Source organism: Carya illinoinensis, chromosome 2 (genome assembly GCF_018687715.1).
Source record: "Carya illinoinensis cultivar Pawnee chromosome 2, C.illinoinensisPawnee_v1, whole genome shotgun sequence".
In the NCBI taxonomy this organism is placed as follows: Eukaryota; Viridiplantae; Streptophyta; class Magnoliopsida; order Fagales; family Juglandaceae; genus Carya; species Carya illinoinensis.
In genome coordinates this window covers 3659494-3676903 of record NC_056753.1, presented here as the reverse complement: position 1 = coordinate 3676903, position 17410 = coordinate 3659494, and the positions used below count along the sequence as shown (strand labels likewise).

Below are 17410 nucleotides of genomic sequence, written 5' to 3'. Positions count from 1 at the left end.
GGCGTCTGAACTCGACGCTCAGAAAAAGAAAAAGAAAAAGAAAAAGAAAACATTGGCAAATGTGCACCAAACCCAAGTCACAGGGGTGAACCGACATTAATAATCGAGAGAACGAGGAAACACAAAGATCAAAGCCAAAGGACATGCCTGCCTCTTCTGCATGTGCACACAGTACAGATCACCTTACCATAAAGAGTGAGAGAGAGAGAGTGAATCACACGACAAAACGGCATTTCATTCCCCATACCCCCCCGCTCTCTCTCTATCTCTCTCTTCCTGACCCTTTTTGTCCGAAATATCTTCCAATAACATCCAGCAGATGCTTATCGTCACGACGACCTCCATAACCTCAAATTCCGTTTTTGTCCTCCACGCACCACTCCGTTTACCACAGCCACACCACCGCAGCCGGCACCACTACCAAATCTATGTATAGCAAACTCTCGATCCTAGGGTTTCTCTGTTCTGGATTGATCCTCGGTGCTGGTTAAAGCTAATGCTGGTTCCCGGAATCTTAGGGTTTCAGACCGTCCTTTTCTTTCTGATTTGTTTTGTTTGCCTCGTTATTCGTCACAAGTCGAAGGATGCGGCGGCGAAGAAGGAGGAGATCATGAGGCTGGCAGCTATGGCCTCCGAGGAGGCCGCCCTGGCCGAGGTCGAAGCCACTGTTGAGTACACTTCTATGCCGGTGGTGCGTCGCTACCAGTGTGCTGTCTGCTATAGCGACACCACTATGCGGTGCTCTCGGTGCAAAACAGTTAGATACTGGTTCGTACTTTCAAAATTTTTCCTGCCCACGTTAATTTTTTCGGCAATATTAAACTATATACTTGTAATTGTACGGTTACTACTTTACTTGTGTATTTTGTTGAACCTTGAAGTGGTTCACTGAATTGGTTTCTGGGGGCCTTAGAATCCATACATTGAATTTTTATGTTTGTTTGTAGCAAGTATCCAGAAGTCACAACGCTTCCAATTTGTTACCTAGGGGGTTTGATTTGATTTGAAAATTTCGTTACTAACGTCAGAATCTGACCTCCTGTATTATTTGACCAACAGTTTCTTTATTTGGAGTGAGGGAAGATTTACTAAGTAAAGTTGATAGGCGGACGTGTGATTGGATTACACTTAGGACCTTCGATCACTCATTTCCGGCTCTTACTTGCTTGGCAAAAACATTTCCATTTGTTTGACCTTTCAGATGGGTGAACGGTCAAAAACCCACTAAATTATCTGCAAAAAAGTTGTGATAAGAAAAGCCTAGGAATATTCATATAAAATTGTAGAGGTTGGCCATTACTAGGATAGCACGGGTTAAAAATTAATTAAAGGCATTTAAAAATAAGCCAATTCTATTGCGTGGATTTAAAAATATAGACACATATGAATCAAGTGAAATTAACAAGTAGAAAATTTGGTAAATGATGATATAGTGATTCACCAATCATCTGAAAAGGGGACCAAAAACAGGAATTTTGAGCAACCTCTGAAACGAAGGAGGCATATTATAGCCTGGTTTCCCCGCTTTTTTCCTACTCATTTTTCTCTCATAAGTTCCTATTCAGCATCTTTACCTTGTAGTTGCTCCCATACATCACTCTTCTTGAATTTTTTTGGGTTAACCTCATAATACATGGATTTGGCTTTGTTACTCTTTAATTCTAGGCCCTAAACAACTATTTTCACTTATTTAAATCCACCCATAAAATGGACTTAAAATTAAAAAAATAAAACACAAATTTAAAAAATCCCAAAATTACCCCTTAATAAAGTAATGGGTGTGAAAGGTGGGGGGGAGGATGACTGACACCAAAACTTTAAAATGGGGTTTAAGTTGTTCTAAATCAAAGTTTATGGTTTTAAGTGAGAATAAGGCGATAGTTTATTTCGGGGAAAACTATATTTACACATTCCTTTTTTCGTTTTTTCTTTTTTTCCCCAAGAGGAGGGAGATTGGTTTTCTGGTAAGCGGTCTATATTTAATGGTACCCCGTTTGACTTGTCAGGCACGTACATGCCCAAATACACATATGACCATTATATATATTGGAAAATTTTCTTTGATTCAATCTTAGAAATGTTGTGGCAGTTAGCATGGATCATTCAATGTAATCTAACCTGCTCTGTGGATTTCTATTCTTCTGAGATTTGTTAGCATTACACTGCACACTCTGAAACTTATTGATTAGATGTTGAAACTGAGGCGATTATCTCTGATAAAATTCCTTTATGAAGAACATTTTATTAAATTTATCCTTAGTTTTTTCTACAAAAAAGTACATTCCCGTGTTATGGGGTTGGATAGGTATAACGGTTATTAACCATGTTTTTTTTTTTTTTTTTTTTTTTTTTTTTTTCCTTTTATAAATTTTAGTTCTGGCAAGTGCCAGATTATGCACTGGAGACATGGTCATAGAGATGAATGTTGTCGTCAAATTGGTACCATGGAGTTTCAAGATAGAAGTGACTTCAGTGAGAACGCAATACCAGCAAAACGGTCTGAATTATATGGTAATAATTTTGGGGTAGTAGGATAATCTGAACTTTTTTGCTAAATCTTTACTGATGATAATTTCATCTGCCTTTGTGCAGATACGAAAGGACTACATGCTAGTTTCGCATCTTCTTGTGCCTCATCATCTGCAGGTTTCTCCCTATCTCGTGTTGGAAGTGAATCATATGATGATATTTCTTCCAATCAGTCGATTGGGTCTGGCACAATTGACAGATCAGAGAAATGCCTTTCTGATGATGTTGCCCCTGATATGCTTACTGCAAACTCTAGCTTTAATGAAATGGAGCTAACTACATTGCTACCCACAGAGTCTACTAATAAGAAAAATTTTGTTGATGGTATTTCTTGGGCAAGTAAGCCAACTAAGATGAAATCTGGTCGTATTGATGAAAAAGTTGACTTCAAATCACAATTCTCTAAGCCCAAGCCACTTGTAACCAATGATGCAAAGCCAAAAAATCTGAGCAATATCAAGCTCCCCAGAGGATCTGCTTTTGCAGGAAAGTCAGTTGCAGATGCCTCAAAGTTTAGGTGCCCGCCATCCTTGAGCTGTTTGGGGTCAGATTCTGTAGGTGATGATGGGATAGAAGATACCGAGTTATTTAAGTGTAAAGAAGTCAGGTCTCTGTCTTCTAAAGCATCTGGTGATCATCCATCTTCAGCCCCTGGAAGGCATCCCCTTTCCAATTCCAAGTCAGGAAAACTTGATGATTATCATGTCTTTCCTGCGAAAGTTGGTAGCACCCCAAGCTTGCCACAAGATGTTCATAATGGCTTGAAAATTTCAGTGCAGAAAGTTGTACAGCAGTTTAGGGCTTCAAAAGAGTCAAAGCACAAACTCTCAGGTCTTGGGAATGATATTGCTGGAAAGTACAATTGCAAGGTCTTTGGCAAGATATTAGAGTTTATTCTTAATAACTTCATTATTCTCATTGTAATGATCTTGGTACTAATTCTTGTTCCCAAAACTTTTCTGTTTTGACAGATAGTCTTTCCATACGAAATGTTCATGAAACTTTACTGTTACGATAAGGTGGAACTGTGTCCATTTGGCCTTACAAATTGTGGGAACAGGTATGAAGATTTCTTTCAGCTTCTGACCTAATGAATATATAATATTGACGAATGCTAAATTGTAAGCTGCCGTGCTGTTATTTACCAATACTCAAGTAAAAAAATGTTGAGAGGCTATGTCTTTTTATGAGGTTGGGCATAAAGTCTTGCACTTCTGTCAGTAGCTATTGGTATATGACATCTCATTGCTGGAATTTGATGCTCTGATTTCTACTTTATTTATTATGTGATATGAACACTGAAACATCCTTTCCTTCTCTCTCCCACAATCTTTTTTAGTTTGAATGCGTATTTATTTGTCATATTTATTTTTGCTAATATAATGAACTGTTCATTTGAATTTCTGCAGCTGTTATGCTAATGCTGTGCTCCAGTGCCTCGCATTTACTCGGCCTCTTACTACATATCTTCTTCATGGGCATCATTCTAAATCATGCAAGTTTCTTTTCGCGATTTGTGTGGAATTATGTCTTGCTCAATTATTTGTACAGTGTGCTTGATGACTTCATTTTACAATGTTTGTCATCTGTCCCAGGCCGAAAGAAGGGGTGGTGTTTTATCTGTGAGTTTGAATGTCTAATTCAGAAGGCAAAGGAAGGCTATTCTCCTTTGTCTCCCATTGGGGTACTATCTAAAATTGGAAGTAATCTTGGTCATGGGAGGGAAGAAGATGCCCATGAATTTTTGAGGTGAGCTATCTGAAAAACTTAACCTGCTGGACTTGTAAATTTTCATCCAAGTTTTTATCTTCTTTCCTTTTCTGCCCCTCATGTGTATCACATGATCAGTTAGTAAGATGGCAGGTATGCTGTTGATACAATGCAATCTGTTTGCCTCAAGGAAGCTGGGAGTATGGGTCCAATGGCAGAAGAAACAACTCTAGTAGGCCTGACTTTTGGGGGTTACCTTCGTTCTAAGGTGGTTCTTTATTTTTGATGATACTTGAGTAATTTTTTTTTTTCTCTTGCTAAAGGACAAGTTTTTTCGCTGCCAAGAGATGAAAGAAGACTTCCATCACCAACTTTACTTTCTGTGTTGGTAATAATTATCTGTTTTGGACTGCCATGGTTGGTGTTTTCAGATAAAATGCATGAAGTGCCTTGGCAAATCTGTCCGGTGTGAGCAGATGATGGATCTTACTGTTGAGATAGATGGGGACATTGGAACTCTTGAAGAGGCTCTCGCACAATTTACAGCTACTGAGATGTTGGACCGAGATAACAAGTACTATTGCAACAGGTTGGACTCATTTGCGCATTTGTAACATGTGCTCAGTAAACTCATTTTTCTTTTAAACAAGACAACTTCAGTATTGCCTTCTGCTAAGTATATCTTGTATACCGATTATTCTTGTAACACAACTTCAGTATTTTTCATTTTTCTTTTCACGATTATTCTTGGCACAATGAAGGTTTTTTTTTTGGTGTGCGAGATAGTTAGACACGTAATTTTGTGTTTGTGTCCAATATTTTTGTTTGAGTCTTTGTTAATAAGGTAAGTTTTAAGCTTTTATAGGTTGTGTTCATTCATCTTGTCCATCTCACTTTCTACTTTCAGCTTGTGCACAGGTGTTGAAGATTGGTTTGAGTAGGATTTATATTGTGAAGCAGTAATAGCTTGGATGAGGCTCTGTTAGATGGATGTTGGTTGAATATCGATAGTGGACATTTTACCAGAACTTTTTGAGTGTTTTTTTTTTAAATTTAATTTTTCTTAATTGCACTGCAAGACCATCTTAGCATTTTTTGAATTCGAGACCAATAACTACTGAAACAATCTATAAGCGAAACTCACTGGTTACTGTTTCTGCATTCTCATGTATTCTAAACTTTTGACTTTTTATTAGGAGTTGTAAAGAATGAAGCTTTGAAGCTTTGAGTTGTGTTGGTGATTCGAGCCATCTTTTTATTTTTGGTTGAGATTTGCATAGCTTTTTTCTGGGTATTATTATTTTTTTAATTTTTATTGCACACTTTTTGCACTTGTTTTTATCTAGGTGCAAGTGTTATGAGAAGGCAAAAAAGAAGTTGACAATATTGGAGTTGCCAAATATTTTGACGATTGTGTTGAAGCGATTTCGGGTAAGTTTGTTAAAATTAAAATTGATTTGTTACTGTGATTCATCCTTCAAAAACAAATCCTAATGCTTTTTCTTCAATCCCTTGCAGTCTGGTAACCTCGAGAAGCTAAACAAATCCATTCGGTTTCCTGAGGTTCTCGACATGTCCCCCTATATAAATGGAACGAATGAAAAATCTTCTTTATACAGTCTCTATGCAGTGGTCGTTCATTTGGATATCATGAATGCTGCGTTTTCTGGTCACTACGTGTGTTATGTGAAGAATAATGGGGAGTGGTTCAGGATAGATGATAGCACAGTAAGTTGTTTGTGTACTTTTAAGCTGTACAAATATTATCAAGTTGGTTTCCTGGTTATTTATTTATTTATTTTTATATATACACTCCGTTTCCTTCCTTTCTTTTTGTTATCTCACTTGCCAAAAACAATAAGCTCGCTCTTGTTTATTATAAGCTTTATTTAAGAAACCCCTTTTCTACTTTCTGGCTTGGAAAGCCGGGTTCTTCAAGTTTTATTGAACCTTTGACTGGTTATCAGAACATTGTGCATATGAACTGCCAAAATATTTTCTTATTAAAGAAAGAAAGAAAGAAAGAAAGAAGAAGGGCCAAAATCTTCTTGCATCTTAGATGAAGAGACAAATTTATTACCGTGTTCTGAAGTAAAACCTTCGTTGCTTATGTTTATTCAATGATACATTTATGTACTTTGTTTGTCACCTTGCACGTCATTCCTTTGGATGAAACTTCCTAAGAAATAGTCTCTTGGGTGGTGTATTTGTGGGAGTGTTGCGAAAGTATGTAGTCTAATGCCAGATAAATAGAAGTTCGTGTTTACTTGCTTATCCTTTTTATAAGTAAACCCAGCGTTACTTGCTTATCTAGAGTATTTGGCTTAAGTTATGTTCTCTGATTTTGGAGCTGATTGGCAGCACGCATTTTATATGCAGGTAGAACCTGTAGAATTGGAGAGGGTCTTGCTGGAGGGGGCGTACATGCTCCTATATGCCAGGTACCGTTGCCGTGTAACTGAGCCTACATATTCAGAATCATAGAGTTACGTTTTGGAATAATCACAGCTTTTCTAAATGACACTATCTTATGTTACTAGGCACTCTCCACGAGCCCCAGCTTTCATAAGGAACAATGGGGTGTCTCATGGTGGACAGTCAAAGAAAAGGAACTTTGAAGCTGTTCCTTCCAGCCTTACTACATCCAAGACACAGTCTAATTCTGTGGCCGCACAGCAGAAGCTTGGAAGATATAATAATCAATCGTTCCATCCAAATGATTGGAGATTTCATTCAATGCAAAGACTTCGAGCAGTGGATTCATTGAGTGAGAGTTCTTCCCTATTCAGCAGCTCAGATGCGAGTTCTTGCAGCACTGCAAGCACCAAGGACTCGGCAAGCACAGGAGACTTGTCTGATTATATATTCGGTGAAATGGGACCCCATTGGTACAACAACCATTATGGGCTTTCATCGGAATCGGTTCCATCATCCTCCTATGGGAACTTAGATGTAGATTCAGAAATGAACAAAAATGTTTCGAGGCTAGCATCCCGACGAGGGAACGACTGGGGAGAGGATTTGGATGGGAATGGCAACCCTGCAATTTTGTATCCTAACACATCTAGACAGTTTAGAAAGTCTAGCAGCCAGTTTGGTAGTAGTAGTGGTGCTTGTAGAGGCACGGACTTGGAGCAATCTGGCTTAGCTAACCATTTTGCTGTAAATTCTGGTGTAACATTAAGAAGAATAGGTGGTAATAGATCAGCTCAAACGTTTTCTTGAGATTTGAGTTGAAAGTAGGCATTGGTATTTATGCTATTAAAAAGAAAAGAAAAGAAAAGAAAACAAATCAATAATCAATATTTTTTGAAGAAATGCTAAGCAATTACTAAGAAAATAAAAATATAATTTGTGTCCGAGTTTCTTGAATGTAATAGTAGAAAACAAATATATATTTGCAAGGATAAATATTACAATAACAAAAACAATCCGAACGAGTGGCGCTGAAATTATGTAAAGAATGACTACAATTATAATTTATACATGTAAATAAATCATATAAAACCACACAAAACATGCAAGCGCTAGAATGTAGAACGTAGAGCCAAGACAGGCTCCAACAAATGCTTCAAATGGTGGTGCAGAATCCAGATACAGAGCCATCCAACAATCATATCAATAGGAGAAAATGAATGGCCCCAAGGAGTTTAGCTGACTACTAATTCAATTTGATGGTGGTGGGGAGATGAAAGGAATTGCTGGGATCGTTGTTGGAATGGTAGGAATAGATGGGACTGTTGTTGGGATGGTGGGCAATGGAGTGGCTGGCAGAGGAGGTAGAGTTACCTTGGGGACTGATGGCAAAGTTGGGTTTGGTAAGGTGGGGACTTGGGTGCTTGGCAGAGTTGGCAATGGAGGCAATGTGGCTTTAGGCAGTGTTGGCTGAGAGGGAAATTGGGTGCTGGGAAGTGGTGGCAGTGTGGGTTTTGGCAGAGTAGGTTGAGTTGGAAGTGTTGGCAAAGGAGAGGATGGCAACGGTGGCAACGTGGTTTTTGGCAGTGTTGGCTGAAAGGGCAAAGGAGGCAGTGTAGCCTTGGGAAGAGATGGAATTGTAGGCAGGGTCAATGCCGGGGGTGGAACTGCCGGTGTGTCCACAAGGCGTCGAGTTGCCAAGCACACATTGATGCTCGACAAAGACAAGGCCACAATCAAAGACAATATGAAACAATGCTTAGAACAAGACATTGTTTGTTGTTCGTAGGGATAGGAGAGAGCTAGCCCTATATCAATAAAAAGGGAACAACTTCTATCTGTGATTTGAGTTGAATGCAGGCAAGTCCAAATTGGTATATATAGGGGGGAATGTTGAAGGGTTCCAATTTCCAAGTGTTTGATGAGATGTAGTTGGGGAAAGTGTTGGAAAATTTCTAGTTTGTTCACCTTCTCAACAAGACTTGGGAAGCAGGCAAAATTCTAACCTACCTATTTACTTTGGGATTGCTTAACAGAGGCAATGTGCTATGGAAACAAACATTGAAACTTAATGACTCATTATCTCTCAAAATTTGACAATTCCATTAAGTAAAATTTCTATACGATTATGGTGATCAATGCCTCCAAATTATAGTACATGGTAAATAAAATCAACATTCCATCAGCTATTCCACCTTACGAGAATTGAATTGACTGGCTGATGCGATATACACTTTTTTCCCTAAACTGAACTGGTATGAAGCCAATCTAGACTGTCTAGGTTCCATCCTAACTGTTTTTCAAGAATGGAGCCCATCTAATATTGACATCAAACTTAACGAGAAAATTTTTCATTTTTGTAGGTCATTAGAGGATATAACTCATATGATTAAAATTCATCTTTTCTTACCAGTCTAAGTTTTGGGACATGATATATTGGTTACGAGTTCAAACTCTGATTTTACTCTCTCCATATTAAAATATCAAATTCATTTCTTAATAAGTGGGTCCTCATGATTTTCAGGGGAGTATTAGAGAATATAATTCAAATAATTAAATTCATCATTTCCTATTTGTTTTTAGGATAAATGGTGATTTTACAATGAGGGGGTAAATATTCTGATTTTTCTTTTTGGTTTCACAATATTCATGTTGTGGTGGGAGGGAATCTCAAATTCACCGGTAAACCTCTCAATTTGCTGTATTGACATTAAATGCAAAGAAAAATGTCAATCTTACCAAGTAAATCTGCGACAATTTACTCTGAAGCCAAAGGGCATGCTGAATGCTATATAGGAGGCAATCTCAAATTCATCCGCTAACCCATCAATTCCGAGTGGTAGGCCAGTCTTTTAATTGGTTAATTGCAGACATTTTAAAACCTTATGGCCTAAAGATGGTGTTCTATAATGAACAAGCTTCATCTTTCACTTGGAATCCACTTACAAATCTTTGTCTAGTTCATCAAGATTTTAATGTACAACTTAATCATATTCATCAATTACAGGCTGTTAGGGACTAAATTGACTGGGTTTGACCTTTTGGAAACTTATTACTAATATAAGGGAAGAGATAAAGCCAAGACATAAGGCAAGAAAGAGATAAGGTAAGGAAGAGATAAATTAGAAGAAGTTGGCTTAGATTCTTAAAAGAAAAATGCTTTACAAGGCAAGTTGGACTCTATCACTTCAAGGAAGAAAATAGATCTCTATAAAAGAAGGAGATCTTTACAAATAAGGGGGTTCTCTATAAGCTCTCTACGTACATCTGCTCTATGCCTAAACTAGCTAAATTTCTCCATTGTATTGAGCGACATGTGAGACCATGAGAGATTGTAAAATCACCCATTATAATAAATTTCGCCTCCAAACAACTTGTGGACATAGGCATTATGCCAAACCACGTAAATTCATGCGTCTCTCTTTATTTACTTTTATTTATTTATTTATTTATTTATTAAGTATTTTATAGATGAATGCAAAGAACACCGTATCAAAGCCCGAATCATCATCGTGCACCGGGGATGATTCTTTCCTCCCTTCCGGTCTGTTGTGCAAATCAAGACATTAACCCAGGCATATTTCAATCATTTCTCTATAGAGAATCAACAGTTCTTTAAAGTAGAACATTATTATTTTCCAAAAAGCAACTACTATTTGCGTTTGTCAAGTTGTTTCAAAGAATCAGTGTTGGCATTATCTTCGTGTCATCATCATCATCTTTATATTGATGGGCTGACATTGCATGGATGGAAGATTTTGCAGCCCTCGAGATTATTCTAGTTTGAGTGATCTAAGGCAGCACATGATAATCTTTCCTTCATTTTTTGTTCTTGTTCTTTTCCTTTGTTTCTTTTAGTACTATTGAAAGTAAGACTCGCTAGTAGTCAGTATAATATCGAGACTCATCATTAAATAAATAAGAAATCATATTCGCAAGGATAAAACATAAAAAATGATAATAACAACTGAGTGATTAAAATGAGAAATTAATCACTCTACAATGACACATACAAACAAATATTATAAAAATCCACTATAGTCTATAAAGAAAAAACGTATATATGGAGTAAAGGCAGGCTCCGACACACTCAAGAAATGCTTCAAACAGTGGTGCAGGCGAAGACCATCCAACAACCAGATCAGTAGGAGAAGTTGAATGGCCCCATGGAGTTTCAATGACTGCTAGTTCAATTTGATGGTGGCGGGGAGAGGAAAGGAAGTGTCGGAATTGTTGGAATCATCGTTGGGATGGTAGGAATAGATGGGATTCTAGTTGGGATGGTGGGCAATGGAGTGGCAGGCAGAGGAGGTAGAGTCACCTTGGGAACTGTTGGTGAACTTGGCTTTGGTAAGGTTGGCAATGGTGGCAGTGTGGGCTGAGTTGGGAGAGTTGGCAACGGTGTCGTAGGCAATGGTGGCAATGCGGCTTTTGGCAGTGTTGGTTGAGATGGGAAGGGGGTGCTAGGCAGTGGTGGCAAAGTGGTTTTAGGCAGTGGTGGCACAGAGGGCAAAGGAGGCAATGTAGCCTTGGGAAGAGATGGAATTGTAGGCGGGGTCAATGCTGGCGGTGGAGCTGCCGGTGTATCCAAAAGGTGCTGAGCTGCCGAGCTCATATCAATGCTTGACAATGAAATTAGTAGAACCAAAGACAATGTGAAACAATGCTTGGAACCAGCCATTGTTTGCACACAGAGAGAGAGAGAGAGAGAGAGAGAGAGAGAGAGAGAGAGAGAGAGAGAGAGAGAGAGAGAGAGAGAGAGAGAGAGAGCTAGTTCTTTCTCAATATATTGGGAACTTCTAGTTCTGTTTTGAGTTGAAGGCAGGACAAATCCTGATTGGTATTTAAAGCGTGGATTGTTGCAGGGTTCCAAGTGTTTGATGATATGTAGTTGGGGACTTGTAGAAGAAATTCAAGTTAGATCACTTCCTCAACAAGATTTGGAAGCCTCTAAATTCAAACCCACCTCCCCACTTGTGGGCATTTTGCCGAATCACTACCTCTCACAATTTTACCAATCAATTCTTTCAAGTTATAGCACAATCGGGAAAATCTACATGCAAGCAGTGATTGGTATCAGCAGGCCAGGCCAGCACGTTTAACCTGATGAAAATTGACAATCTGATCGATTTTCTTCTTTCTTAAACAACTAAACTAGCATTTAAGCCAATCTAAACACCCTACTTTGCATCATAATAATTTTTCTCGAGGATCAAACCTAAAGCCAAGCCCTTTGCGATACCATGACCAATTTACTATTACACTTTCAGCCTTCTAGGGAATGAAAATCTATCTTCACATTAGAGCCCATCTTACATTTCATCCAACACTATGATATATACCATTTTTTGGATAGGTGGATAAGCGGTAAATTAGCATACTCAATTCTTTTGCAGCGGGATGTTGTAGTGGGAGGAAGTACGAAGTCTCAAATTCATGGGCTAACCCAACAATCCCCCCTATTAACAGGAAACACTTGAAGTCAAAGGGTAAGCTAGGGGAGGGGTAACTCATTGCAAGCGATGGGAAATCTTGGTGCCTCGGGGTTTAGCCCACAGTTAATGACTAAATAACGGAATTAGTAATATAGTCTAGAGGCATTACCAATCAACATTATCAGGATTCAGATAGAATTACTAAACTGAAAATGAAAATGAAAATAAAACAAGAAACATCTGAACTGGAGAAACCATCAGTTTTTTAAACCACCCATCTTATGATGTATCTAGAGCTATGGAATTCATGCATTAACTGAAGGTTTTCATTGAGCGAGCTGTCGCTTCTTCGCGATCCCTGGCAAGATGGGCCTGTCTATGATCTCACTTCAAAGCTCTCCTTAGCTTTACAATCCCTTCAGCATTGCCACCACTTAGCCCTTGCACCCACAACACACTCTTGGTCCTCCCCCCCACTGTCACCATCTAAGACCTCACCAGCCTCCCTTGCACTGACCTGAGTGCCCTTTCCATGGCTGACATCAATCCTGGCCTATCCTCGCAGCTGAACATGACCTTAACTGCCTCCCAATCATCATCAGTGTTCCAAACTCAGCTTGTCTGCCTTGCATGGGAATATGCAGTCCTTATTGCTAGTACCATCGCATACTGCTTCCAAATCTGAGGCCGTCTTCCTCAACCCCCTCACTTGCCTCACCATCTCCGCAAGCACCGTTGCCTTGTTGTCTGTTCATTTGAATTACACACAATCCTCCATGCACATGTATATTAGTTAATGGTTTGGAATCATAGTTGAGATAAATACATAAATAACAAAGTTCGTGAATTCGCAAATAGTACTGTTTCTCTGATTAGTTTGTATTTCTTACTTTGATTAAGTTTGGGAGGATCTTGTGAAGAGTGTGGTATTGATCATTGATTCGCCTCCTATGTCTCCTCTCTGCCTTGCTGTGCTTCTTGGCATTGAGTTGTTTGGTCTGACTTTTGATTTTGGTTTGAAGAATGATCTGCTGCCCATGGAATCAGTTGAGATAAGTCCTCGAGAAATGCTAGTTTGTATGTACACGTCCCTGACTTGCAACTTCGAAACTGTTGCATGTGTAAGTGTAACATTAAAAATGAAGCAAAATAATAGTAGATCAAAGAATCTAAAAATGAAATGATGCACACCTAAACAGTAAGAAGAAATGCAACCTGTTGTTGTAGAGCCATGGAGTGAGAACAAATTTGCCCCTACAGAATTTGCCTTCCACTATGAAGAAAAATATTTGCTTTCGTGATGCCATTTGAAGCAAATTTAACGAGGATATTTATAATTAAGTCAGGGAGATTGGGTATTAAACCTCATCAATGGCATTTAACACACTTATAAAAAAAATGGCATTTAACAAACCTGTGGATTTTATGATTAAAAATAAGATCATATAATCTAAAATGGTTGATATAATCCAATATTTCCTCTAGGAAAAATCTGAAATCAGATTTCAATCTTTAGACAACTGATTGAAAAAGACAAGCCAAGGTTCCTTTTCTATATTCTCGAGATTATGCTTGCTAAAAGAATCTAAGGAACAGACTGAATGTAGAACATAGCTCAGTCATGAGCTCAAATTCGACTCGTATTAAAATTATTAAGCAAACCAAGCTTCAATATTCAATACTCTTTATATATATATATATATAAGTAATAAGAAGTTTTCTTGAGTCAAGTAAATAGGCATAGCCTAAGTACACAGGAAGCATACAAGAAAAAACACTTGCTAGGAACTGGTAGAAGCTAAAAGAAGATCATGAAAGTTGTCCCCATTCAAAACAATAACCTTCGCACAAAGACATAAGGTACAAAAGAAAAACCCTCTAATTCCTCTCAACGACTGTTCTCTATCTTCAAAGCACGGCCCATTGCTTTCCAACCATAAACACCACATTCAATATTCAATACTCTGCTTGATTCAGCCCAAAAAAAGCTTTGTTCAAAGGCTGGCAGGATGTGATCTAGTTTTGATAGTGCCTTTAACAGCGTCTTTTACGTGACGAATAGTGATAATTTGAGCTAACACAAATACATGATTTAGTTAAGCATTTTGACCAAATAGCAGGAAAGCCGATGCTCTTGGTAGTTGGAAACCTTTGCAAAAAATGAACGCAAGCATACATGAAGTAGGAAGTGTACAGAAGCTGGACAATCCACTTGTTTTTTTATTTTATTTGATGATTAACCCACTTGTAAGATATGACACCTCACTCGAAAGCTATGATTAGTAAAAGTACGTGCTACAACTCAACCCCAAGTGCAAGCTTCTAAAGTTCATTAGAAAGCAAATTATTAATTATACGGATTCTGTGCAAAACATCCTGAATAGAGGCACAACAAGCAACTCCTATGGTGTACATCAATAGTTTTTATTTTGAGAGGAAATTGGTGCTACAAATACCATCTCACTAAAAAACCAGTAGTCTATACATTTTCGGTTATATTGAAGAAGAAGAGTGGATGACCGATAGCCAAGACTGCATCTTCCAAAACCAATTACAATATATTGACGAGCTCAACAACTGAGAAGAACAAATGGAATGGAAGCAAGTACTTTCAGGAATCTGAATAGGAAAAGAAAAATGATTGGTGTGGGACAGGTGTAAAAGAAATTTCTAGGTTTCAAAGAAGTTCAGAGAAGACCGATGTCTGAAAATTTTGTTTTTGCTGAACGCATTGAGTAGATCTTCGACAACATTCACTACAAGCATTGCTCAACAACAGGATCAGACCAATTCTCAAAAGTAACGCATAATTTACAACCGCATGAATAAATTACTGTAAACAAACAGGAAGCAAATCATTGAAAACTATTACCAACACAATTCCTCACCTTTTTCATCTTCAACCATATATCATAACTATAGCATTCGTTTTGAACTCAAAAATGAAAGCAATCTTACTCAAAAGCAACTATAAGATGGTAATTTACCTTTCATTTTCCAACTGAAGAGGCAACTAACACACAAAATCCCCTGTCCAGCACTACTTGCTAAGTCATGCTAAATCCTATAGACAAGAATACGAAGAAAGGAACTACTTTTACAAACCTATTGAGTTGAGTTCCTCTGCATTTCCAATTCTCATCATCAAGCGTCAGGGCGTAGCCACTATACCAATATAGACATCATCATCCCCCTCATAGAATTCCAACCCACCCTCACGATTTCCACTCCCACTTGCCTCTTCAAATTCCAAGTTCGAATTCGTTCTTCCCAAGCCATTCCTCCTACTCCTCATAATATTATTGGTTTTCCTAGCCACAGTATTCACGTTCCTCTTCTCCCCTCCCACATCGATTCCGGCATTCCCCTTCCTACAGTTCGCCGCTCCTTTGTTATACCCCAGAGGGAAATAGGCCCAGCAACAATGGTAACGCTCCTTCCCAGTCCCTTCCTCCACCAATATACTCGTCGGCGGCGCATTTACCGCCATCCCATGAAACGCCCGCCTACAGTTCTGGCACCTAAGGCAACATCCCTCGTAATTCTTCTCGTACTCGTACATGCAGTAACAGTACGGACACAAGGTCCAGAATGTGTCAGTACCCTCGCTCTCGGTCCCTTTCTTCTCCTTGTGCTCGTTGCGCTTTTCCGGCAAGCCGATTTCCTTCTCGTACCGGGCCTTCTTTTCTGGGTCGGAGAGCACGGACCAAGCTTCCCAGACGAGTCCGATGGCGTCCTGGGAGAAAGCGAACTTGTTGACGTTTGGGTTAAGGAGAGCCGCGAGCTTCTCGTACTGGCTCTGAACGAGGTGGCGGTTCCCGGAGTCGGCCCGTCGGATTTGGAGGATGGACAAGTAGTCAAGATGTCTATTACAAAGGCGGTTCTCGGCGGAGAGTAGGACGTCGGCGACGGCGAGGATCTGCTCGGCGACGGAGTGTTTGTCGGTGCCGGATTCTCTGACTCGGAGGGCGTATTGCCGGCACATGGGTAGGTTCCGGAGGGTCAAGAAGTGTGCGGATAGTCCGAGAAAATATTCGGATTCGGTTCGGGTTGGTGCTCGCTCCATGGGGTTTCTTTATCCGGCAGAGGAGGAGACCGAGAGAGATCCGAGGGAAGAGGGAGGCAATGGTCTTTTTAATTCAATGGAATGGCTGGATTTAAATTATTTAATGAGTGGACGAAAATGGCCACGAAGAAATGTAGTGGTATCTCCTCATATCTGGACCTTACAATGCCGATGGACGAGAGACGTGTACGGTTGCGATCGGGAACTGGGGTTGGTGGGGACGCTGTAGGAGATGTTTTTGGTCATTTCGATGAGGTGTAATTTAATATTAAGGAGTAAGGACTAGCTATAGGTGTATCGGAGACGTGCAAATCAAGTCTTTTTTTTAGTAATTATTAAATAATTAATCTATTATAAAATATAATATTATTAAAATAAAATATTTATATAAATAATTTTAATATTATAATAGATTGTGATAGGTAACACGTTATTTGTATTTGGACAGTATCTAATAATTTTTATTTTTAAATTGTGTGCGCAATGCGCACAATGACCTTACTATTGGAATCGGGGAAAGAAATGACAGCTAACTCCTTTGAAAAAAAACATACCCATGCGGTCCATTTTTGTCAAGCCCTTTGAAGGCCCAAGTTTTTGATATGATGCCCCCAAGTTGGCCCACTTCTTTTGGCCCATCATCACTCTTCAACTTGCTATCATAAGAGCTATTACCAGATAAATTCAAAACCACAACGAGATTTTATAAAAATAAATTTATAAATTGACATATTTTTATATGATATGTTATATTAATCTTATAATCTAACATACTGCATAAAGTTACATTAATTTGTGAATTTATTTTTATAAAATCTCTTTATGCCTAAAGTATTTCTCTTACGTATCAAAGATATATATTAACTAGAAAATTTAATTGAGTTAAATGCTAAAATAATGCATTAATTTGATTTGCACTTTAATTATTACTTATAAGTCTAATCATTTTAATGCTTCCTTAGATCCTTTAGTAATCTATTAATTAATAATCCATTAAAACTTGTGAACTCATGCATTTTATCTCCTTCTTCCCTCTTTTAATTTAGTGGCATTGCAATCTGAGTTAGGTATTCTGGCACTTGAGGGGTGACCCAAAAAAATTAGTACATCACCTCCCGTGATCCCATCCCATCCCATAGATTGAGAATTAAGCAGTAATAGTCCATTCTGTAGGGCTTACGAGTTACGACCCTTTCCCATCGTGTCTGGGAAGGTGAGGGCACGGCGTGTTCTGCTTTTTAAGAGTGCAAGCCTC

The 17410-nt window shown here is 38.7% G+C and overlaps 4 protein-coding genes across 9 annotated transcripts; 1 reads left to right on the top strand and 3 right to left on the bottom strand.

Moving 5' to 3' along the window:
* The first annotated feature begins 81 nt into the window (after positions 1-81).
* LOC122297458 (ubiquitin carboxyl-terminal hydrolase 17-like) lies at positions 82-7466 on the top strand. Its single transcript, XM_043107517.1, has 12 exons — positions 82-768; positions 2375-2511; positions 2593-3398; positions 3501-3589; positions 3939-4024; positions 4125-4278; positions 4393-4507; positions 4671-4828; positions 5586-5670; positions 5758-5967; positions 6619-6680; positions 6780-7466. The coding sequence occupies exons 1-12, from the start codon at positions 497-499 to the stop codon at positions 7462-7464; spliced, it is 2859 nt and encodes a 952-aa protein (XP_042963451.1). The 5' UTR covers positions 82-496; the 3' UTR covers positions 7465-7466.
* A 439-nt stretch (positions 7467-7905) lies between these two features.
* LOC122301620 (protein PELPK2-like) lies at positions 7906-8427 on the bottom strand. Its single transcript, XM_043113025.1, has one exon. The coding sequence runs from the start codon at positions 8425-8427 to the stop codon at positions 7906-7908; it is 522 nt and encodes a 173-aa protein (XP_042968959.1).
* Positions 8428-10843: 2416 nt separating this feature from the next.
* On the bottom strand, positions 10844-11335 carry LOC122301619 (protein PELPK2-like). Its single transcript, XM_043113024.1, has one exon. It carries the CDS (start codon positions 11333-11335, stop codon positions 10844-10846), a length of 492 nt encoding a protein of 163 aa, XP_042968958.1.
* Positions 11336-12254: 919 nt separating this feature from the next.
* On the bottom strand, positions 12255-16247 carry LOC122297422. 6 transcript variants are annotated; one of them, XM_043107491.1, is made up of 4 exons: positions 15195-16247; positions 13281-13362; positions 12980-13199; positions 12255-12861 (listed from the first exon to the last, which is right to left on the bottom strand). In XM_043107491.1, the coding sequence occupies exon 1, from the start codon at positions 16153-16155 to the stop codon at positions 15241-15243; it is 915 nt and encodes a 304-aa protein (XP_042963425.1). In that variant the 5' UTR covers positions 16156-16247; the 3' UTR covers positions 12255-12861; positions 12980-13199; positions 13281-13362; positions 15195-15240. The 6 variants fall into 6 exon arrangements, with proteins under 6 accessions (XP_042963425.1, XP_042963439.1, XP_042963433.1 ...); XM_043107505.1 differs by having other exon boundaries at positions 13305-13362; XM_043107499.1 differs by having other exon boundaries at positions 13281-13343.
* Positions 16248-17410: the final 1163 nt, after the last annotated feature.

Coding starts and splice junctions, on each gene's coding strand:
- LOC122301619 (XM_043113024.1), bottom strand. CDS start 11,335: ATGGCTGGTTCCAAGCATTGTTTCACATTGTCTTTGGTTCTACTAATT.
- LOC122297458 (XM_043107517.1), top strand. CDS start 497: ATGCTGGTTCCCGGAATCTTAGGGTTTCAGACCGTCCTTTTCTTTCTG. Junction 4,829..5,585: donor AACAAGTACTATTGCAACAG/GTTGGACTCATT, acceptor GTTTTTATCTAG/GTGCAAGTGTTATGAGAAGG. Junction 5,968..6,618: donor TCAGGATAGATGATAGCACA/GTAAGTTGTTTG, acceptor TTTTATATGCAG/GTAGAACCTGTAGAATTGGA.
- LOC122301620 (XM_043113025.1), bottom strand. CDS start 8,427: ATGTCTTGTTCTAAGCATTGTTTCATATTGTCTTTGATTGTGGCCTTG.
- LOC122297422 (XM_043107474.1), bottom strand. CDS start 16,155: ATGGAGCGAGCACCAACCCGAACCGAATCCGAATATTTTCTCGGACTA.